Below are 24,282 nucleotides of genomic sequence, written 5' to 3' on the forward strand. Positions count from 1 at the left end.
ATGTGGATCCAGGTGCGCACCATGGATGGCAAGGAGACCCACCGGGTGGATTCGCTCTCCAAACTCACCAAGGTGGAGGAGCTGCGGCTGAGGATACACGAAGTGTTCGGCGAGGGCGTGGAACCCGACAGGCAGAGGCTCTTCTACCGGGGCAAACAGGTACCTGCTCTGTTCCCTTTCCTCATGTAATGAACCGGCACCCTCCAAAAATCCCCCTCACATTCCCCTCCCCATAGCGAGTGGGGGTGAAACTCCCACCTTCTCTATCCCCTGGGCTGCATGGCATCAGACAAGGAATCCGTCTTAAACTGTGATCAAATAAAGTAACAAGTCTAAGGCCTGGTCTACACTAACCCCCAAATTCGAACTAAGATACGCAACTTCAGCTACGTGAATAACGTAGCTGAAGTCGACATACCTTCGTTTGAACTTACCGCGGTCCACACGCGGTCCACACGCGGCAGGCAGGCTCCCCGTCGACTCCGCGGTACTCCTCTCGCCGAGCTGGAGTACCGCAGTCGACGGCGAGCGCTTCCGGGATCGATATATCGCGTCCAGACCAGACGCGATAAATCGAACCCGGAAGTTCGATTGCCAGCTGTCGAACTACCGCGGTAGTGTAGACCTGGCCTAAGGGTAGTGTTAATTAGATGTTCCTGCCCCACTGGAGTGACCAAACAGTACAATACAAGTCATTACTTTAACATTCATTCACATCTCCTCTTGCTCTTCTGATGCTTATGTTGGCAAAGCACCGTGGCTTTGAATTCACTGAAAAAATAGTGTTAACTTTGTGACAGTCTGTACCCCATAATTCACCCTTTTACAGAACTATGATAAATTTTGTACAAAGTATACCTCATGAGGTATCATTTGAATACTCATAATGTGCTGGTTATTATTGTTGTCCTGCTAAAACTTGTGGCAACATTGCATGTAAAGTTATAGGATTCCTCTGTATGGAGTTTCTAAGACATGTTCCATGTCTGAGAGGAGCAGCCACAAATCAGGTGTCAACAAAGTCAAATGGACCATGACCTGGTTATGTGGCCATTCTTTGGCAGGGAAGAGGATGTGGGTGAAAATCTAAATCATGACAAAACAGCTGGGGGTTCCTGTCCAGGCAGACTTTGTCTCCAGAACCTCAGCTGGAGATGTTTCTCGAAGAAGAGAGAACTATAAGAGGAGAGGGGAGATACCCCAAATTATTCCTCCCCTTCTCTAGCTGTGGCATCCACAACACCTGACGAACAAAGGAAACAGTTTTGGCCTGGGGAAGGGATCCTGACTTAAAGAATTCAGCTAGTAAGACTGCTAGAACATGTAGTGAGAGAGACCTTTGCTTTGAATTCACTTAGTTTGTTAAGTTAGGCATTAGTTGCATTTTACATTTATTTTCTTGTAATCAATTCTGACTTTTATGCCTCGTTACTTGTCGTCACTTAAAACCTATCTTTTGTAGTTGTTAAACTTTTTTGTTGTTTTATCTAAACCAATGTGTTTGGATTGAAGTGTTGGGAAACTCCATTTGGGATATCGTTTTCTATTAATAAAATTATGGACTTTATATGAGCTTGTATTGTCCAGGAGAGACCTGGGCGAAAATCTGGGACTGGGAGTTTGCTGGTGTTGCTCTGCAGTGTAATTCATAAGTGGCTAGCTATAGCACTCATACAATATAATTGGGAGTAATTTACATGCTGGAGGCTGTGTGTGAGGAGACTAGGAGTGGTAACCTTCACAGCGAAGCATGTAAAAGGCACCCCAGTTTGGAGAACTGAGGGGACAAAGCTGTTAATCAGTCCAGATTGTACCCTAGGTAAATCAAGCACAGCTTTTATGTGGTGAAGACATAGCCTGTGTGAGCCTTGAGCATTAAAATGTAAGGGAATAGTATATCTTAGTATATGAGAGAGCCTCCCTCCTATTAGGGGTATGGTCCCCCCTGAGCCCATTGTTTACCATTTTTGTGGCTTGAATGCAGTGCTGGCAAAGATCTACTGAAGAGATGGTGGTTGTGTGCAGGGAAGAATTTACCTTTCTTTAGCTCTCATGAGTGAGAACCGCATGGTATTTGGGTGTTAACAGGGTGGGTTTGTGGCTTAGCAGAAGTGACTAGTTCTGGTAGTATGTCTGTTAATAGAGTAGACCAAGGAATTAGTGTAAAGACAAACGGGCTGGTTAAACAGCACATTTGAGTAGAATGTAGTGATTCAAACTGGAGAAGTACGGTGGCAAGTTTTGTCTGGTGTCAGCTGGAATCATTTTGTTTTTAAAACTATGGATTATGCTGCCATCTAGTGACTATTTTTTTTTCTTACACGTTTCTATACTTTGTGTTTGGGATGTTCCATGAGGGATGGTGCTTGGCTGTATTTGCTAGAATAGGGGTAGGCAACCTATGGCACGCGTGCCGAAGGCGGCACGCGAGCTGATTTTCAGTGGCACTCACACTGCCCGGCCACTGGTCTGGGGGGCTCTGCATTTTAATTTAATTTTAAATGAAGCTTCTTAAACATTTTAAAAACCTTATTTACTTTACATACAACAATAGTTTAGTTATATATTATAGACTTATAGAAAGAGACCTTCTAAAAACGTTAAAATGTATGACTGGCACGCGAAACCTTAAATTAGAGTGAATAAATGAAGTCTCAGCACACCACTTCTGAAAGGTTGCCGACCCCTGTGCTAGAAACTTAGGGGATACGCCCATATACAGTCAGTGTTGGCTTTAATGGTCATTTTCACAAGCTGTGTGTTTTTCAATTTTAGTTCAGCTATATCTATATAATGTGTACACACACACCTACGGTCAAAGAGGGTAGGGAACGTAGTTGTGGTCTGCTCAATATGAACCATTATCCAATTAGAGCATGACTTGTCTTAACTCCCCTAAGCTTAATCTTCAGTCAGTTTCACTGCATAGGTATGATGGTGAAGTGTGATTTATAGACTGATCCAAGGGCTTGTCAACACATTGAGCTGTTTCTGAATAGAGGGCCTCTCTCTCCTCAGAGAGCCCTCTATTTTTTGCTTGTCTAAATTCACACCTTATCTTATTCTGGAATAATGTTCATGTATGGGCAAGTCCTAAGATTTTTGATGATTGTGAAGAAAATTAATTGGCTGTAAACCAACTGTAGTGTTTTCCTGAGTCTGCAGGCAGACAGGTCAGTGCCTCTTGTTGTTCAGAGCTTCATCAGTTAATTCTGGATAATTTCATTACTGCTAATTAGAATCTGATGGGTGGTAGTGAAAATGTCATTAGTCAGTTTTGTGTTGCTTTGCTTGAGAAAGCTATGAACTGCAGCTAAGTCAGGTGTTGTTCAATTCATTTGGTGGTAGGATATAAAACAAAGGCTGTGGAAGTGTGGAGAATCTCACCACCATCGTAGTCTGGGGAGCGCTAAGAACTTCACATTTTAAATAAAAAGGATGGAGCGCCTGAACATCGTTCAGTGAGAGCGCCCTAGGAGACATTCTAATACCTCTTCTAGAAACTGGGCTTCTCACCAGGACATCATTCTTGGACTTCGCTAGTGGGGCTGTCATCTTTCATTTTTCATATCTACCTCTGTCTATTGAGTCACATACATGTTGTAATGTCTGCAGTATCTGCAGTTGTGCACACATATTGCGTGTAAGTACTTCGTGTAAATAGCTGAAAACAGACCGCTGCTGTGAAATAGATGACTTTAATAAATAAATGAAATCTAGGAGTTGTCTGCAGTCTAAAAACCAGATTTATTCCTAATCCTGGTTCAACATCTTGGTGTTTATCCAAAGTAGGACAGCTCTATTTTAGTTGGTCAAAGGGTACTTGTAAGAAAAAGGCAGTTACTGAGTTTGTAAAATCACATGGTATCTATGAAAATCAGATTTGACTAGGATCTGTGTAATCTCAGACTGTTAGGTTTAGTACTAAGTTTTTCAAGTTCTGGAAGTTTTACTGCTTTGAGGGGCTATAAAGATCTTGATTCACAGGAAGTAGTCTGTCTCCTGATAGCAGAGCTTTTTAAAAATCATGGGTAGCTGCTATCAAGTTAAATTTTGGCTTGGTAGTCTTGAGTGATTCAGTAATATTACATTCCTGACATTGTGTAGGACATTACATTTGTGTAACCAGAATGTGTTTCCTTCCGCAAGAAGTTACTACTTCTATGACTAGCTGAATTTCTGGTAAAATAAGCTTAAAAGGCTCTTAAATACAGGGCTCATATCCTACGCTGATTTGCATCATTAAGTTACATTCTAAAGCTTCATGCAAACTTCAGCTTGGTTAATTGGAAATTAGAGTGCTTGGAGAAGGAAGAAACCCCATTTATTTTACTTGACGTTTTTGCTTTAGCAGCACGTATAACCAATTTCCCCCTCAATTATGGTTACTGCCTTCTGTTAATTGTTCTAACAAAAACAAACCCCACAGTTGTAAAGGGAACACTTACCACTTGTCTGGGGGAAATAGCTTGGGTTTGTTCAATATGAATGTCTCCTGTCATGCTGGCTGGCTGCTAAATTCTCAGAATGCGTGCGGTGGAGCACTCCGAGTACAGTGCTGATGTATTGGGGTGCCATTGGAAAGCTGAGAGGTTATTTTCTTGCGTTCAGGCAGAACTATGCGCCAAGTTGTATGCCTTGTGAGCTGCCAGAAGAACATTTGAGTGAGATTCTGCAGAGATTGTAAGTTTGTCTACGTATTTGGCAAATGAAGAAGGATTCCTTTTGAAGGAGTCGAGGATGGAGAATATTTTGGAACAAATTTGAAACAAATGCAGAACTTTAGCTCTCATTCAGTGCTTAAATACCACAGTGCCTTTATAAGTAACTTGAATGTGTACAGACACTAACAGAAATAATAGTGGTTCTAAAATATTTGGGGTCCTATTTCAGAAATTGGGGCCAATCTTATCTTGGAATCAAGCTATCAGGGTAGTAGGTGGAATCAGGCTGTTTGTTTCTTCCCTTTTTAATGTTATTGCTAGAGTAGGAAGATTGAGCCCCTGGACCAACTCTGCAACTCATCTTAATCAGCTGTTTGCTTTGCTTGTGCTTAAGGCCAGCCTTGCTTTTTTAGTAAACATTATTGCTAAAGAAGTTGTCACACAGTACTCTTTTCCAGTGTGGACACAGTTCAGAGAAACTTATTTTAGAAAAAAATCCTACCAATCAAATACTGGTAGCCCTGATGCAGGCAAGGTTCCTGCACCCAGAACTGTTTTAACCACTAATGTAACTTTACCCTGCTAAAAAGCAAGCCTAATCAAACATGTACCAGAGTTATGGACCCCCTCTGGTTTGAATACCTGACCCAGTGGGGATATTTTGTTAAATTTTCCCAGTGTAGGTGGGACTTTGAGAGTCTGAGCTTTGGTTGCAATCATCCTTGAAAAAGAGAACTTGAATGGTACTCCTGTGAGAGCCGTTATTAACATCACTGCTTTCTTGGTTGGAGAGGTGGTGGTTCTTTCCTCCCTTCGTAGCTCCCTACCTCCTTGCTTTAGCTCATTTTTGCATGGTCTGTTGGTGAAACTTGTTGATATTTTGCTTCCTGAAGAGCGGATCTTTAACAAAGCAGGGTTTTTGTAAAATACAAAATTACCCACATATTAACTGGAGCAAAAGATAGTAGTATAGTTGGAACGGTTAACAAGAATTCTCCCAAAGGTGAAGTGTCTCAAGATACTCCTATTTTAAATAAGTGACTATTGGACATTGACACACTGGGGGCCTTGAATTAATAAGAGCTTTGGGAACAGTTATTAACAGGTATTAAAACTCCCACTGCAAATTGCAGTGCTTTTGGCAAAGCCTAGATAAAGCAGCATATTGTTTCTGTTGGCTATAAAGAAACTCGTGCTGCTGTTTAAATCCCCAAGGTATTTTGTTTTACCTTGTTTAGGGTGAGGCAGGGAATGTAGCTTGCATAGACTTTAGCAGCCTCAAATGCATGAGGGAACCAAAGAAGACTTTAAAAAAAAAAAATGCAGTCTTAAGAGAGCTGTGAAGTGTAATACTAGTACTGGCTTGCTATGTATTTAATGGAGTATTCTCTAGTATGAGATCAGAGGGACTAGACCACAAAAGACTCATTCAGGGCACAGAGAAGGAATAATGGACTCTGATGGAGAGAATGTTTGAGGGTAGGGTTTAGGGTGAGATTTTTCCCCAACGTAGTGCCTTTCCTGATTTGAAGTCTGTCAAGTTTGTGATCTGATTCATATTGCAAAATGATGGAAGGGGGAAAAACCTCCAATAATAAAACATTTGCAGCTGATATTGCTGCTTTCAGCATGTCATCTGGTACTCTATGCTCCTGTGGCTGCTCCTTGTGCATGTTCTCTCATCCTGTGCTGCTCTTTTCTTGATCTCGTCCTTTTGGTGTTCTCTCTGCTGTTCTTCTGATACTAATTGCTAGTCGGAACCTGATTTTTTGTGATACCATTACTCTGGTAGTAAGTATAAGAAGATTCAGCTGATTCTCGATTTATGGATTTTATTAGTGCTGTGATTCTTCATCTCTTTGCTGTTCTCATCCATATTTCCAGTAGTAGCCCCACAATTATTTTATGCCATGAATCACAATTCATTCTCAGTGATTCTTCTGAAGTGCAAGTTTTTGTGGTTAACTTGTTTCCCGCTGATAGAGAACAAAGCTCTGAGGATCACTTTTTTTAGTGGTTTGGGCTGGGAGGGATGATGATGATTTCCTGTAGAATTTCTATTAGTCAGACCTTAAATATGTGGTGAAGCTTGTCTAAACTGCTAAACTTGCTCCAGCAACAAGTCTTGTGCCTTAAATCTGGAATAGTAGTACTTCAGTAACTTCAAGAACTTTGAAAGGTACAGATTTATTTGGTCATCCATATCTTTATTACTATTTATGTAGTCGAAAGTCAGAGTTCTGCCATTGTGCAGTGCCACTTTTTTTCCAAATTTTAATTTAACTTTCCTTCAAGTTAGCTTTATCTTTAAAAATGTGAGACACAATTCAGTCTTCTGAGTCTGTAGGCTGATTCCAGAGACTACAACTGCTGCTGGCTTTGCTGAACAGCTGCAAAGTGAAATTAGGACTGGTCTGTTTCACACTGCCATTCAGAACCTAGTTAGAGAAGTGGAGAGTTCTACCATAGCGCAGATGCATTTTTTTCTCCAGTATTTGTATCTGAGTTTGTTCTATGAACAAAGAAATTTCCAAACAGTAAGAATAAAAATCTACTAGACACTCATAAATGTTTGAAAATTACAAATATTGCTTAATTCTTGTTAGTGCTTTTCAAGTATTTTTTTTACATATACCTGCAAATGTAATCAAAGACAGTTTTGAGTTGGCTTTAAAATATAAATGGAATTAACTAGATTGTTACTTTCTGAATTTCTCCTGTAGATGGAAGATGGTCACTCCCTCTTTGACTACAATGTTGGATTGAATGATATTGTTCAGCTACTTGTAAGACAAAGCCCTGCTATGCTTCCTACGGTTAATAAAGAAAAGGACTCTGAACTCTCAGATACAGACTCTGGCTGCGGTTCAGGCCAGAGTGAGTCTGATAAGAACTCCAACAATGGCGAGGGTACAATAGAGTTGGAGTGTCAGCCTAGTACAGTAGCACAGGCTGACTGGGTTGATCCAGGATTTGGACTCTATAAGGTAAGTGTACGCTAGATTTTTTTTCCCCTCAGGTACAAAGTACTACACAGAAATGAACAGCAAAGCCTCTTTCTAAAACCTTTGAGAAACTGATTGCTCAGAACAAGTACCTTTTTTACGTGCTTTTTACAGTGGGATTTTTAAGGTATGAGTGTGTTTTTACCGACCCAGTACAGACTATGACCACCTTGCAAGGCTGTCCTAAATTATTTACTAACACCATTGTGTGCGTGATGATGCACAAGACAAATGTTTAGACAATTCCTGACCCTATCTGAGAGAGAAGTCAGGATGTGCTGTGGGACCATCAAGAGAGTTCAAACGTAGGTACTTAAAAGTGGCCAGTTATAGTTCCCAAAAAACTAAGCCCTGTAGAGAGTGGCTTAATTGAGTTTCAAGCTTACTCTGAAAATTTATTTTGGAGAGTTACATGTCTTGCTTTGTTTAGATCAACGAGTTTGTAGATGCTCGGGATATGAACATGGGAGCATGGTTTGAAGCCCAGATTGTAAATGTGACCAGGAAAGAGAAGGCAGCAAATGAATCAAGTGATAGTGATACAGAGTCTGAACTGCAATCAACTGCTGCTGAAGAAGATATCCTATATCATGTGAAATATGAAGAGTGAGTTATAGCTAATGAAGGTCATTTTGAATGAGAGACATTCCTGATGATGATGGAGCGTTTGGTCATGTAGAGAAGCAAGATTTTTGGCCTGGGTTGCACTAGAAAGCTTTATCAGCATAGCTGTATTGGTAGGAGTATGAAAAAAAAAAAAAAAATTCACACCTCTAAACAACAAAGCTATACTGGCAAAAAAGCCCCTTTACTGGTCTAGCGCCTTCCATTTGGAGAAATTTTTAATAAAGCTGCTTCTCCACTATGGGTATTTTGCCAACATAGCTCTACCATCTATAGTACTAAACCATTTTAAGTGCAGACAGGATGTAACACTCCCAGCTTGTCTGAACTGTATGCACTTTAAAACTGGAGGATAAGTGGACCAGAGTGGAGGATAAGTGTCACTTTTGTTGAAGACTAAATAAATGGCCAAAATATTAAACGGGATGCAGCACTGAGAATTTTGGTGTGCCCTATGCTAGCAATGGATACGCTAGGGGGGAGAGAAGAGAACCAACTTTTGAACAGTTTTATGTTGTGTTGGCATAGACTGTTCTTAAAAACAGGTGGTTAAATGTGAAAATTAGATTATATTAAATAATTTAACTCTTTTCCCCAAAAAAGCTACCCAGAGAATGGAGTTGTAGAACTGAGTTCAAAAGATGTACGTACTCGAGCACGGACTGTTTTGAAGTGGCACCAACTAGAAGTAGGGGAAGTGGTGATGGTCAACTATAATCCCGATGAACCAAAAGAGAGAGGTTTTTGGTATGATGCAGAGATTCTGCGAAAACGGGAAACCAGAATGAACAAGGAGATGTATGCAAAGATACTGCTTGGGTAAGTAATCCTGACCCTAAAAGAATGAAATAGAGATGTAGAGTCCCAAAATTACTTTTAAATGTTCTGTTTGTAAGTGTTGCTCTTCTTTAATAGGTTTTGCTTGTCATCATTGCCTTCAATAAAGAAACCAATTACTTTCAACTCTTAAAAAAGCAGACTTTGTTAGTCTTATTAGCACCATAACCAACTGAATGGAATGTAAAATTCTAACTCTTAGCCATTTGTTTTACTTATGTGGTTCATTTTGATTTGGACAACAGATATTAGACCAGTGAGTCCCACTTGCTAGTTTTAATTCACTAGCCCAGATTTGATTATGAACATTGTCAGGAAAGGTCTACAGTCAGGTAAAAATCTTTCTCGATAACTTAAAAAAAGAGAGAAAGTGAACTAATTGTTTTCATTTTAAAAATGCTGTGTAGAAAAATCCCTTTGTGTGTAGGTTGCCATGTTAAGCTCCTTTTGACCAAGTTCTGATCTAGAACATGAAGGTAGATGCAAATATCTGGACCCTATGAACCCATGCCTTTGAAAAAGAAAGTATATTTAAAAAAAAAAAAAACAGGCAGTGTTCTGTGCCTACATGATATCATCACCTTTGTTTATTACATCATTTAAATGTTAAACTTTTTTTTCTAGGTCTTATCTGCACACTTTTATTTTGTTTTTGGTGCCAGTTTTTAATTTGCACATTTTTGGCCAACCTTGTGAAGGGCTTATACTCAAAGCAGTGGCATTTTTGTTTGTATGTAATGAAGTAATTGAATGTGGCATTTGGAAAAAAAAATGAACATTTCAGGGAATGTTCTAGGCATCAATGGTCAGAACCCTATTGATTTTTAGGGAATTCAGAAAACTAAAAATGGGGGGCAAATGGAGTCTCTCCCAGCTCTTTAGCATAACCCTACCTTCTAGAATCTCTGCAGATCAAAGAACTGCTTGATGGTATCCATTTCACTTTCTAGCATAATAAACCTCATCTTTGCTCATCATATCAATAGTTTTAATATATTGACACACTGACTTTTCTCCAAGACAGAAAAAAGAATAATGGCGCAGGAGGAAGTGCACACAGTCCCTGGAAAAAGCAACAGAGTGTCCTGTGGCACCTTTAAGACTAACAGATGTATCGGAGCATAAGCTTTCGTGGGTGAATACCCACTTCGTCAGACGCCTGACGAAGTGGGTATTCACCCACGAAAGCTTATGCTCCAATACATCTGTTAGTCTTAAAGGTGCCACAGGACACTCAGTCTGGATCTGTAAAAAAGCAACAAACACAGCTACCCCTCTGATACTTGAGTCCCTGGAATGTGAAGGGAGAATAGGGGATCCTGGTGTCAGGGGAGGGGGAAAGGTGGGCGCACGCAGTCCCTTACATGTGAGGGAAGAGGGTAATGAGAGTTCATACAGAGCCCTGCCATAGGGAGGGAAGAATGGAGCATGCTGGAATGGGGGAGGAGGGTGATGTTTTGTGTTTTAGCCCAGACCACTAAGGGATTGTCAGGACTTGCTCTGCAACTTTGGTTGCCTTAAATGCTAATGCTGCTGTGACTCAAAGCCCTGACACCAACAGGCAGTGTGCAAGTCACACCCTCGCTTCCACCACCCAGTTACTCTTTGAAAAGTGACCGAACACCTGCTTCGTCTTGAATTTCCTCGAAACAGTCTGCCTCTGTAGCATCCAGTCCTCTCCTGGAACATTCACAAGTGGTTATTAAGTTTGTTGTTCCTTTAAAGGGTCAATATACTGCAACTCATTAAATTAATGAGTTTTTGACAAACACTTATTTCAATCACAGCACTGAATTGGTTTAGAGTAAAAGTGAAATACTTATTCAACAAAAAGTCAGAGGCTTGAGTGATGCCAACTATAAGGAGTAAAGATAGAAAGGGTTACAAATAAGTAAAAATGTTTCTAAGATGAAAATGTAACTTCGGCAAGTTACAATCTTTGCTGAGCAGGTTTCTCACCTATATTCAGTCCCTAGAGACTTCAGCTGCCTTGGTTGAAGGACCCAATGTTCTGTGATTTCAAGAGCTCTGGTCCCCAGGTGATGGACCACTAGGTAGTTTTCTCCCCTTTCTTTTTATAGTCCAGGCAACATTTAAAATGTATTCTTTGAAAAGTAAGCCCAGACTAAGCTTCTCTCTCCTGCTTGTTAGCTTGATAGGTTTGTTTACCTTATGTGTTAACGTATCTTTGTTGTCTCTGCCTGATGACCAGGCAAATACATGTTCCCTTGACTAAGGCACAGTGTGCTTATGCATTCCTTGCCAAACACACTTTAAGAATATAATTCTAGCACATACTTACATCTTTTGTACATGACCTACACATGTATCACTCTAATATTAATGATCAGTGAGTTGTTAGTTTTTCCAATGAGACCTTTTGGGTATATATCTTAACACTGTTAGGTGTAGTGAGTATGTCAGGCCTGACAAGAGTTACTGACACAGAACAGTGAATCACCACCGGGCCTTTGTGTTTTAGGGGGGCATGCAGAATCCCTAGTGGGTGATGAGAAATTGGAGGATCCTGGTTAGGGGGAATGGAAGATGTGGGAGCAATAGGGATACACTCTAGACCTGGAATGGGGAACACACAATGCATGCCATGGGTGGATATAGGAATGGCACAGAGCCATTGGTGTGGGGGCAGAATGGGGGACCCTGGTATGGGAGGAGGGTGGAATGGGGGGCACATAGAGACCCTGGCACAGAAGAGATTGGGAGGAAATGTAGGGAGCTCCTGAAAAAGATGGGGATGGAAGGTGGCACACGGGGTGTTCAGTTTCCATAATAAAAGTTTGCAACCTTTTGAGGATATCGTAATAATTTAAGCATAGTTTTTGCTGAGAAACTCTTTTGAGCTGTAGGTTCAAATTCTGCAAAGTTCAGCCCAGCCTCTAAATCTACCTGAGGTAGTGTTGCCTTCAACCAATCTCTGTGTTAAGGGATATTAAACCCTTCATGGGTGAATTTATTTAATGTAAAAAGGAATTCAGGTTGGTAGTAAGGATTGTAAACTTTCAGGCAGAGGCTGTCTTTTGTTCTCCATTTGGAATCTAGGTGGGGTCCTGGTCCATGACTAGAGCTCCTAGATGCTACCTCAAAACAAAGCACAATATGGGTGGGCGGGGTGGAGACCAGGCTAGAGGGGCTGGAAACAGCCCGGAATTGTTGGGTAGTCAAAGTGCAGCTAAGGTAAAGAGGCTGTTAATAGAAGAGGAATTTGCTATGGAACTGGATTGAAGAGGCATTGGTTGGCCAATGGCAGAGGGGCAGTGGCATAGGGCAGGCATGTTCCAGGTGGATAAGACAATTGGGGAGGGTGGACATGCTGTAGTGGAGGAGCAGACACTAGAACTTGGGGGAAGAAATGACCAGTTGCGTAAACAAAGCTTTTGTTTTACATAATAGCCCTAACTTGACTAAAATAGCTCCTTGGAATGAATTGATTAAAGCTCCTGCCTTTTTTTTGTAAGAACAGGCATTACTGGGGAGGGATAGCTCAGTGGTTTGAGCATTGGCCTGCTAAACCCCGGGTTGTGAGTTCAATCCTTGAGGGGGCCACTTAGGGATCTGGGGCAAAATCAGTACTTGGTCCTGCTAGTGAAGGCAGGGGGCTGGACTTGATGACCTTTCAAGGTCCCTTCCAGTTCTAGGAGATAGGGTATCTCCATTAATTTATTTATTTATTTACTGGCATGCTTTTTAAAGAAACAAAACAGCATAGTTAGCACTTAACTCAGAACCCAATCACCATTTAACGCTCCATTGCAAAGACTTGGGGAATTTAACACATTTTTAAGACTTCTTTAAGCACAGATTTTGCACCACTATAACTATAAAGCACTTTTATACAGGAATAACTGCATCTATACTAGGGTTTTTAATATTACCTTTAACTATATCTGTTTCTAAATCAGTATAGCTGCCCCAAAATAGGGTATAGACCAGCGCTTAGTACTGTGGCTCCTGTCCAGCTGCAGATTAGGGCCATATCTATACTATGGGCACTAGAGCAACATAGCTACAGTGCTGTTGCCTCATTGACTATTATAAATCTGTTAACTGATCATCTTGTACGTGATCCAGATGCTTCATTGAAATTACTTGTGATCCAGGATATATTGCACCTGCCTCCCAGTCTGCATTACATTGTATATCTGTGCAGCAGTGAGGTGTTTTGTTTAAAGCCTGATTTTGTTGACTTATGAATTTCTCCCCTTAGGGATGCTGGTGATTCCTTGAATGACTGTAGAATTATCTTTGTGGATGAAATTTACAAAATTGAAGAACCTGGCAGTGTTAGTCCAGCTAGCACCAGCCCGTTAAAAAGTGAGTAGTTTTTTTTTTTAGATTAAATGTTGCCCTTAAACTTTACACTACATCCTATTGTTATGATTTTAGTATTGGATACCCAAGAAAATTAAACTTTTTAATATGTTTGTGGTTGAGGCTTTTTGTCCATTTTAGTGTAACTAGTATTTTCTGAAATCTGAAGCAGCAGTAATTGTGGTTTCTGTATGTTCATAGGGCAGAGTGGACCAGTGTGTAAACATTGTAAAGACAACCCAAACAAGACCTGCAGGATGTGTGCCTGTCATGTGTGTGGAGGTAAACAGGATCCAGATAAACAGCTAATGTGTGATGAGTGTGACATGGCTTTCCACATCTACTGCCTCAACCCTCCCCTTAGTAGCATACCAGATGATGAGGACTGGTAAGTCATGAAAATGCCTGTTCAGTCTTGTAACTTGTATGTAGGCGTTAGGTGGTGAAAAGTGTAAGGCCGTGTGTGTGTGTGTGTGTGTGTGTGTACACACACACACACACACACACACGTCTCTGAAAGTGTGTGTTTTTAACCAATTTTGTTATTTCAGAACAAGACCTCATGAATGATATTAAAATCAATTTAAAGCTGAATTGTAGCTATTTAGTTTTAGCTCAAGTCAATTCCTTTCCTTATTTAATTACTATAATTCAGGTTTAAGTTGATTTTTTTTTTAATTGATTCCAAGAGATTTTGCTCATGTTTAACAAAATTTATTAAAAACACACCATCAGAGACATTTCTGCAGCTTTGGCTTGTCTGTGCTCAAAAATTAGACTGACTTAGCTATGTCACTTAAGGCTATGAAAAATTTCACACTCTGAGCACTGTACTTAGGTCACCCAAACACCCAGTGTAGATGTGGCTAGGTCTACAGAATTTTTCTGTTGACCTAGCACCACCTGTTGGAGAGATTAACTACATTGACAAAGGCTTTTCCATCAATCTAGAAAGCCTTTACACCAGTGGTTCTCAACCTATTTACCAGTGTGGGCCGTATATACAGCTCTGTGTCATGTGGGCCGCATCCATACACTATATATTCTACCCATATGGCCCTGAGGATGTCACCTGGGCTGCAGCTGTATGCTGATTGGGCCACGTGTTGAGAACCATTGGTTTACGCTATGGCGCTACAACGTCACACTTGCGGTGTCATAGCTGTGCTGCTATAGCTGCTGTAGTGTAGATAGGCCTTTTTGTATATAGTCAAGGCCTAAATGTAAATACTTGTTTTGATGGAGGCTATACCTTCTAGAAGTATTGGGACGTAGCTGCGTAAGACATTACCAGCCCTATTAAGCTATGCCTTCTCTAAATTGGGATGGATCTCTGTGAATGAGGCCTTGTCTACACTACAGGGGAAATTCTATCTAAGCTACGCAATTTGAGTTACGTGAATAGCATAACTCAAATCGACGTAGCTTAGATCTACTTACTGCGGGGTCCCCACTACGCAATGTCGACTGGAGAGCGATCTGCAGTTGATTTAGCGGGTTTTCACTAGACCTGCTAAATTGACAGCCGCTGCATCGATCGCTGCTTGTTGATCCCCCAGTAAGTGTAGACAAGCCCTAAGACTGTTCTGAGCTTTGGATCATTTGCTGAAACACAAATGTTTGTTTATAGTACTAAAAATATGCTGGGCTTCTTACAGAAACATATGAAAACCAGGTCTGTGATTCAGTTAAAAATCTAAAATACATTTAGTAACAAAGCAAAGTTTATAGCATCATAAGCATGAGGTTTCTTCAGCCAGATTATTACTCTTCTTATAGGTAAGTTTCTTGAATGGTAGTTCTATGAACAGTGCTGATTTGTGGAAAGCAAAATAAGCAGCCACTTTGCTGCTGTTAACACTAGCCAATCAAGTTTGAAAATATGAAGTGCATACATTTCACAAGTTAAAACTTTCTCCTGGTCTCCTTGGACTAAATTTTCTAGAGTGATTAGTGATTTTTTGGGGTGGAAGGGATTGCCTAAGCTGACTCTTTAAAGGGGTCTTCAGTACTCTGAGGCTACATCTACACTACAGGGGGGGGTCGATTTAAGATACGCAAATTCAGCTACGCGAATAGCGTAGCTGAATTCGACGTATCAGATCCGACTTACCCTGTTGTGAGGACGGCGGCAAAATGGACTGCCGCGGCTCCCAGTCGACGGCGCTTACTCCCACCTCCGCTGGTGGAGTAAGCGCGTCGATTCGGGGATCGATTGTCGCGTCCTGACGAGACGCGATAAGTCGATCCCCAAGAGATCGATTTCTACCCGCCGATTCAGGCGGGTAGTGTAGACCAGGCCTGAGAATCAAGCCCCTTTTAAGGCATCTCAACTTGGGCAAGCAAAATAACTAGATTGGGCGGGGCGGAGTAGTAGGCGCTCTTCTCTCAATGCTGCATTGTTGTGGAGGTGATAGCTTATGTATTTTTAAAACTAGGACCTCTAGATATCTTATCTGATAAATGCTCTCTTGTCAATGTGATCTTTACAGTTGCTAATCTGACTTGTAGCCTTCATTGATAGGAAAGAATGTAGCCCTTTGGCAGAATGGGAATGAGGCAACTTGTTTCAGTACAGGTTGCAGTCACTTGCAGATCCTATCCATAGTGGAGTCAGAATGATGCCAGCTAGTTGAACAGCTATTGCAGACTTCATGTATGTCTTACCTTACCCATCATGAACAGGCCTTTTTTGAGAACCATGTCTGTTAAAACATGCTGTATGTTAACATTCTTTTCTCTTCCACATGCTCTGTTCCAACATTCCGTAACTTGGGTTTATAATATTTCTCAGAAACAGCCAGGAAAGCTGTGCAAGAACCCTGTCCGAACAGGTGTATTTAGTACAATTTTAATTCTGTTGTTGAGAGGCTGTCAGTATAGGGGTGTACACAACTTCAGATAAGCTTCCCAAGTTTCTACTTTATAACCCACCAATACACTCTAAGCAAAACACCATTTTTAACTTGAGGGGCTACCACAAAATAATTTTTATTGACTGGCAATTCTAGGTATTGCCCTGAATGTCGGAATGATGCAAGTGAAGTGGTTTTAGCAGGAGAGAAGTTAAAAGAAAGTAAAAAGAAGGCAAAGATGGCATCTGCTAATTCATCCTCTCAGAGAGACTGGGGCAAGGTTGGTGTAAAGCTTGTTTTGTCTTGTATCTTAATATGTAAAGCATGATGATTGATGGCAGTTCTTAGATCTGGCTTTCTTATTGAAACAGGGTATGGCATGTGTGGGTCGCACGAGGGAATGTACCATTGTCCCCTCTAACCACTATGGACCAATTCCTGGGGTTCCAGTTGGCACCATGTGGAAATTCAGAGTCCAGGTATGAAATAGCAGTGCTGGAGTGAACTTCCAGAGTGGGAAATAGGAACGATGTAACTCTTGCCCAAGGAATTTGAAACAGAAGCTATGTTGGCACACTTGCCACAGGACTTCAACGTGCAGAGAGGAAAAGACTGGCTTTGTCTGTTGCGAGCGTAAAGTGTGGGGAATTGTTTTGTCTTACACTTTTTTGATGTAAAAAAGACGTGAAACATTTTAAAAATACAAACACAAGCAGACAGAAAAAATAATCTTCTACAGTCTTGCTGAAAACTTCCTTTGAGGCCCTAGATATATGAAAAGGGGGGCCTTTTCACCCCATAATTGAAGGGAGTGAGGAGTGTGAACTGAATTAACCAGAACGCTTTCTCTTCCCCCCCCCCCCCCAACTGTTGTGTTATGAACAGTTGGAATAAAATTACTTTCCCTCTCAATAGTTTCACTTCCTTGGTATCTGGAATATCATATACCTACTAGTTGTTTAGTTGGCAGTCTTCCAGCACAAACATTAAGATAAAACCTGAATTTCTGATGGTTACCCTCACATAGTCAAGCTATTGTTAGAGGGGAAAAAAGTGGATTTGTCCTTTATGGGTTACTCTTAAGACTTCATCTGTTCCTCCTCTCTTCAACCTGAAGTTATAGGGCCCAATTCATTGTTTCTCTACACCTTGGGCAAAGCAGATGCAAAATGCGACTGTTTTTGATTTGACAGTATTTTACACTCACTTTGCACTGGTGTAAATGACTGCACATTGTGCAGGGCAACAAGTCAGGACCCTTATCTGTTGGAAGATGTGTAATATTAGATATTTCTTGATACAGGTAAATAGGAACACATGAAAAGATTCTATTTTTGTACATACAAACAAATATCTGAAAACGATAAGGAAAACAAAAACCGAAGAAGTTGTGCGGGCCATCAGCAACTTAGTTGTGCACATGCATTGATTCATGTTGGTGCTAAATAATTGCAGCTATTTGTGGCCTGTTGGAACAGCTGTCCAGTAAACTCTACTGATCTCTTCTAGGTGAGTGAATCTGGTGTTCACAGGCCCCATGTAGCAGGTATACATGGCAGGAGCAATGATGGTGCTTACTCCCTGGTCCTGGCAGGAGGTTATGAAGATGATATAGTAAGTGAATCTTGGAACTGTTTACTCGTTGATCTTCTCTATAAAAGATCCCAGAGTACTGAATTACACTTTTGTATTTAAAACAAAAACTTGGGTTCATCTGATACTCTGCATTCTACATCACATCTTTCATCTGAAGAACTTAACACCAGTTCAGACAGGGAGTACCAGGCAAAGAAAAAACATAACTCTGAATAATAGGATATTTTTGCTTGGAAAGAGGGTCAGGGACAAGTTAAGTAAGCTTATGACACTTGTGCAGCCTATCCCCTCTCCAGGAAACACTGTCCTCTTCCTAGGAGACCCATTTCCCACTCCAAAAAGTGCCCAGAGAACCTCCTGTTTCCCTCTTGCCATATCTCCCTGTGTCAACAGTATTCAGCACAGAGTTAGGAAGTACAATTGAACCATTACTGTTAAGTATTTGCCCGTTGGCTTTGTGGGGTGAATAGGTTTGACTGGCACTGGCTTTGCCCAAGAATACTTCTCATTCTTCCACCTCTTCCCAGCCTTATTTCCCCCAATGGGTGCCTCCACAATCCATGAAATAGTCAGTTGAAAACACAAAATGTAACTGGACTGCCCAGTGGCCTAAGGCTTAAGTTTACTTGCCACAAGGTCAGACTTTGGCAGATTTGTCTACCATTGCAAGGACCAAGGGGAGGCAAATTGTATCCCCCTAATTCTAGGGCTGCAAGGGCTGGTTTGATTTCCTGATGCAGGCTAGTGGGGAGCCCTTGTAACTTGTGCTGTTGACCCTTCCCTGGGCTATTTCAATAGAAAGCTGGGTAAGGGAGAGGGGAACAGACGCTGTGCAGTAGGAAGTGGGTTCTCTCTGGCAGCAGGAGGCTAGCCTGACCAAACTTGACTTGGTTCGAGAGTTTTAAGTTTTGGAGCTCTGAGTCCTGAGGTGAGGACTGTATGACATGTTTATTGTAATTGCTCCTTTCCTGAAATCTTTGGAAAATGGTTATGCTGTTTTGTTAGTATGTGTTGGCTTTTCCTCCCCCAGATCTGTTTAAAGTGAATTTATTGATGCCCATTTGGAAAAGTGAGGTTGAGGCTCCCCTGCAGTGCTAGAGCTGATCACAAGTGGGTGCACAGGGACTGCCAACACCTTTACAAGTCCCTTTTACTGGTGCTGTACACCAGGAGTCACCTTGCACCTGTCCTGTGGCTCCTTTTGTAGTGGCTACCCCAGCACAAGGACCCATAGGACAACTGAATCTGGCAGAGCTGGGATTAGGAATCTGAATCCCCTGTTCTCTCCACTAGATCAGTGTATTACTCTGTACTATTGCACTAGATCTGTATTATTTTGTTTCAACTATTTTGTGAGTATGAATTACTGAACAATCAATGTATATTTCAGGATCATGGAAATTCTTTCACTTACACGGGGAGTGGAGGTCGTGATCTTTCTGGAAACAAACGTACGGCGGAACAATCTTGTGATCAAAAACTCACCAACATGAACAGGTTGGAAACATTCACGCTGTGCCTCATGAAACTTTAACCAAAAATAAGAGAGATCTTCAAAGTTATGGCTTCGCTGTGCATGATGGTTATACATCAATGTGTAATGGGAAAATTCCCAGTAGGACACTGGAAATGGGATTAGACCCCAGATTTAATATTTGCTGCAACTTCCAAGAACAGAGGGATGAATTAGAACACAAGTTTTCAAACTGTAGTACATTCATGATCTGTACAGCACTTGCTACTGATCTGCGGAGATGGCAAGTCACATAGGACTGTTCTTCTCCACCTTATTTTTAGCTGCTAAATTACATTAAAACAACTAAAAACACCTTTAAAATCCTTTTATGTTCGTACTGTTCCAAATAATCAGGTACTCTTATTGGCAAGAAGATGTGTTTGTGAATGGGAGGTAATTGAGAGAGGCAGGACAGGCAATCCATGTGATACTCTGTATTAAAATTTGGTGATGAGGACCATTATCATGTTTATACCCAGGTGATTGCTTGGCCTTCCCTGAAAGTTAATATTTCTCACTTTTTGTCTGGGCAAAGGAATAAACAAAATGGGTGGGCAAGATTCCATACTGTTACCTGGAATTTTGGAAGAACAGAGTTTGAATACCTTCCTTACTGCAGAGAGTAGTAGAAGCACAGATTGGCAATAATAAGTAAATCCCACTACTGAAAAGGGAATAGTGCCTGAGCAAAACCGGTCATGTCGGACTGCGTGGTAACAGTGACTGAGAAACTACTAGCACTGGTTGAATCTTAGCTGTATATCTCTGTTCTGCTTCATACAATTCCATGTTGTGTTTCCTGCTTTGGCTTTGATATATGTGCTGCTCAGAGGGGTATTGAACATTAGTACTACCTTACCGTACTTCGTATTCATATCCTTTCTAGTAGGCTTATTACCAGGCTTTTCTTATTTCATGCCTGCTTCTGGATAGTTCTTCCCTAGTAAATACATTAAATTGGTTTATTCTTGCAGAGCTCTGGCTCTGAACTGCAGTGCCCCCATCAATGATAAAGATGGAGCAGAGGCCAAGGATTGGAGAGCTGGGAAGCCAGTCAGAGTGGTGAGGAATGTAAAGGGAGGCAAACACAGCAAATATGCTCCCCGAGAGGGAAACCGATATGATGGAATATACAAGGTAAGCAGGCATTCCTATCTTGGAATTAATTGGGAGAGGATGATGAAGATTGATGTTTGGTTATGGCAGAAATATGTTTCTGTAGCTTCTAAGGGGCTTATGTCCTTCCTTTTAGGTTGTGAAATATTGGCCTGAGACTGGGAAATCTGGCTTTTTAGTGTGGCGTTACCTACTTAGGAGGGATGATGAGGAGCCTGCCCCCTGGACCAAGGAAGGGAAGGACAGGATGAAAAAGCTTGGCCTAACAATGCAGGTACATAATTCTTATTAACGAACTGTTCCTGCTGAAAGAACTAGGAGGCGTGCAAGGATTGTTATATTGTCCTTTTACCTTGGCAGATGTGTTAGGATTCTCTGCTTTGTCTGTTTGAAGGAGGAACTTAAGAATTAGTATAGTACTTCCACGATTGAGGGATATTGCACCTTTATTACTGTGAATTGTTTGTTACCAGTCTATTAGCATATCTGAAAACTAAACTTGGTTTAGTGGAATATATTCACTGTTTACTCCAAAATACAGGCAAAATGTACTTAGTCCTACCGGAACTCTTCTATCCCAAACTGGTGTTCTGTGGAATATAGAGTTTTGCTGCTTGTACTCTGCTAGCAAATGTATCTGAAGATCTTGTCTTCATAACGCTCAAAGGTGCCACCCCTTCCTGTTTCCCTCAGAGCTGGTCAAAGGGTGAGTGGTTATGGTCAGTGGAAATTGGCACCTTCTTAATCACAAGTGTGATCTAAGTGCCGAGAGTTCTGCCTGTTCACCTTACTACATTAAATTTTTACTCCTATTGCTGCAGAACCAGCACAGTTTAAGGTAGGTTGAATTGAGATTCTCTTCTGGCTAGCACATCAACAACAGAACGGTTAATGTCTAATAGCAGGGCCAAATTCTGCTGTTATTTGCACCCGAACAATAGGATTGTTTAGGCAAAATTTGGCCCATGAAATCTTACAGGTGGTGATGTACAAATTAGGAATAAGTCTTAACTTCCAGAGGCCAGTTTGAGCTTGTTGAACAGGTAGTTAGTAAAATTCCCTTTATTAGTAAAGCGAAATTGATCTGGGGTCATTGAGATATAATAAACATGGAATCTCACAGTACAAATTTGTGTCACTTTTTTGGAGTAGAACTGCAATTTTTATTGATTTATTTGCTAGCAGTGGTTCCCAGTGTCACTTTTCAGCAATGTGTTTATCAGTAGGAAAATTGAACTCTTGGAGCCAGGAAGCTGCTACTTAATGGATCTCTTTTGAGACTGGTTCACAGAATCCCAGGTTACAAGCAAATGATGGCCAATTTTATTCTTTGTCTTGGGTTTTCTAGGAGAAGCTGCTGCCTGAAATCCTTGCAGTGTGTTTAATATAATCTACTGATAAGTACCATTATTAAATTTAAAGTTATTAAATGGCATAATTGTAGCATGATATTTTGTTCCTACCATTTGTTTACATAGACTTTTCCTTACCATTTGTCTGTAAAATTATGGAATAGGAAGCCAGAAAGCTTGACGTTTCTCATTTTCTGTAGCCTGAGCCTGACATATTTTCCAAAGGAGGAGGGGCAGGGGGTTGAAAACTTGAACATCTTTCTAAACTGGCTTTAGATCATTTTGATGTAACCTAATCTGAGAGGTCCTACCAATGAGAGTGGTACGTTTGCATCTGATATTTTATAATTTTTTTCTCCTCCGTCTTCCCTGCGCCCCCCTCACCCCCCAGTATCCCGAGGGGTATTTGGAAGCTGTTGCAAACAAAGATAAGGAGAAAGAAAATAAGAGAGGTGATGAAGAGTGTGAAACACCAGGGAAGGGAAAGAGGAAAAGGAAATCAGCAGGTTGGTATAATAGGCAAGTGAAGGTGGCAAACTTTCTTTAGCTCTTTTAGTGCTTTAGCAAGCTGAATATTTTGTCTCTAAAAAGGTCCACATGCTTTTTTAGGTGATGAGATAAAGCTCCCCACCTCTCCTAGAGGGACTCCAAAAAAGACTAAAGTTGAGCCGTACAAGCTGACATCCCAGCAAAAGGCCCTTATTAAAGATGATGAATCCAATGAAAAACTATGGAATGAAGTACTAGAAGCTCTCAAGGATGGACCGGTATGTCAGATACTCCTCATCCCAGAACTGTAGTAGCAATAGCTACCTGTTTGTCTTCAGACCTGTGCCTCTTGGCCTCACTACTTACAGGGGAATAGCCTCGCTGAATTCCATGGGAAACATTCCTTTGAGACAGCAAGGGTGAAGGGATGGCTATCTTCATTCAGAATGCTGCAGCCAGGACTGTTGTGCATTGAATCCTGTTTCTGGCTTCCTCAGTTGTTCTAAGCTATTCAGACAAGAATAACTTCCAGAAACTAATTCCATTCAATTATGTCAACTGCTGTTTTGCTACCTGGAAGTCCATAGCATGACTCAAATTGAATACTAAATATTCTGATTGGAGTAATCTGTTGTAATTTAGGTTCCTTTCTTGGAATTCTACAGAATATTCTGCTTTCATCTTCAATTTAAAAAAGTCTCTAGCATTTTGCAGTTTTATGAATGGTGTCTTCAGTAATTTGGATTGTGCTGCATGTTTGGAGAGCAGTAGTAATGGAATGACTCTGTATTTTCTCTCCTAGAAATTCCTGAATAAAGTGGAAGAAACCTTCCTGTGTATTTGCTGTCAGGAGGTGGTATTTCGGCCAGTCACAACAGTGTGCCAGCATAATGTGTGCAAGGTGAGTAGCCAGGATGTCTGTTGTTGCCCATTAAGAAAGCTGTGAATTTCCCTATTCAGAATAAAACTTCTCTACAGCCTTTAAGAATTGTATTATGGCTTGACAGTTATGTAATAGTTCTTCTCATAGGTAAATCAAGGTGTCTTTCTATCTTTGTTACGGTCACGTGAATAATGATGACTTGAATATTCTGTGACACAGAAGTGCCTGTAATGGACTATCCACTGTTCTGTCCTGCCAGCATCTGAGTAAGAGACAGCAAAAGATTAATCACTGTTGGTTGAGTAAGCCTGCTAGCCCACTTAACTATTGTTTGCAGGGTCGTTGGTACCAGGATATTAGCGGGACAAGATACTGCCTCACCCACCTCGTGCCCCCCACTTTAACTATTGACAGACTTGTAAATATGATTGTGAGAACTGTTGTGAATTATTTCCTGCAGAGACGGTGACTGTTCTTAGCAACTATGGAGTTCTTGCTCTTTCATAGTGTAATCATATATTGAAACAATCCATATCATGTATTTAAACCTTGTGTCTGACCAAATCTCTTCACAGAAGAAAACATGCAAATGCTTCCACTGTCTCAGATAGCCAGTCTGGGTTTTTGTCAAGTGAATTGACTTTGCGCATACCTTCTCCTCTGCCCAATAGGGGCTGTGTAAAATGAGCGAAGCTCTGCAACTTAATCTCTTAATGTCTCTTCTGTTTCTTTCCTCTCCCAGGATTGTTTGGATCGATCCTTTAGAGCAGACGTGTATAGTTGTCCAGCTTGTCGCTATGATCTTGGCAAAAACTATACTATGCAGGTGAACGAAACGCTGCAGGCCCTTCTAACTCAGCTCTTCCCTGGTTATGGCAATGGACGATGATTCTGTAAAGCACTTCTAACTTCCTTTTGTTTAAACTTGTTAATGGGTTTTCAGTGGGCTTAATTTAAAGAAATAGTTTCCCTTCCCCAAAAAAGTTTTAAGTCTTCCTTGTTATAAAATCTATAAA

General features: G+C 41.0%; 1 protein-coding gene across 1 annotated transcript; it reads left to right on the forward strand.

Moving 5' to 3' along the window:
- Positions 1-24,155, forward strand: UHRF1 (ubiquitin like with PHD and ring finger domains 1). Its single transcript, XM_065422340.1, has 16 exons — positions 1-159; positions 7,388-7,651; positions 8,100-8,275; positions 8,897-9,112; positions 13,356-13,466; positions 13,668-13,847; positions 16,471-16,594; positions 16,686-16,793; positions 17,824-17,928; positions 19,301-19,407; positions 20,401-20,563; positions 20,679-20,816; positions 22,286-22,400; positions 22,504-22,661; positions 23,186-23,284; positions 24,009-24,155. Exons 1-16 carry the CDS (start codon positions 1-3, stop codon positions 24,153-24,155), a joined length of 2,370 nt encoding a protein of 789 aa, XP_065278412.1.
- The last annotated feature ends 127 nt before the right edge of the window (positions 24,156-24,282 follow it).

The sequence above is a fragment of the Emys orbicularis genome, chromosome 24, assembly GCF_028017835.1.
Source record: "Emys orbicularis isolate rEmyOrb1 chromosome 24, rEmyOrb1.hap1, whole genome shotgun sequence".
Lineage (NCBI taxonomy): Eukaryota > Metazoa > Chordata > Testudines > Emydidae > Emys > Emys orbicularis.

What these genes read in the sequence shown, in the direction of transcription:
- UHRF1 (XM_065422340.1), top strand. Translation starts at nt 1, where the DNA reads ATGTGGATCCAGGTGCGCACCATGGATGGCAAGGAGACCCACCGGGTG. An exon ending in TCTTCTACCGGGGCAAACAG is followed by an intron (nt 160 to 7,387) that starts GTACCTGCTCTG and finishes TTTCTCCTGTAG; the next exon opens with ATGGAAGATGGTCACTCCCT. An exon ending in GATATGATGGAATATACAAG is followed by an intron (nt 20,564 to 20,678) that starts GTAAGCAGGCAT and finishes CCTTCCTTTTAG; the next exon opens with GTTGTGAAATATTGGCCTGA.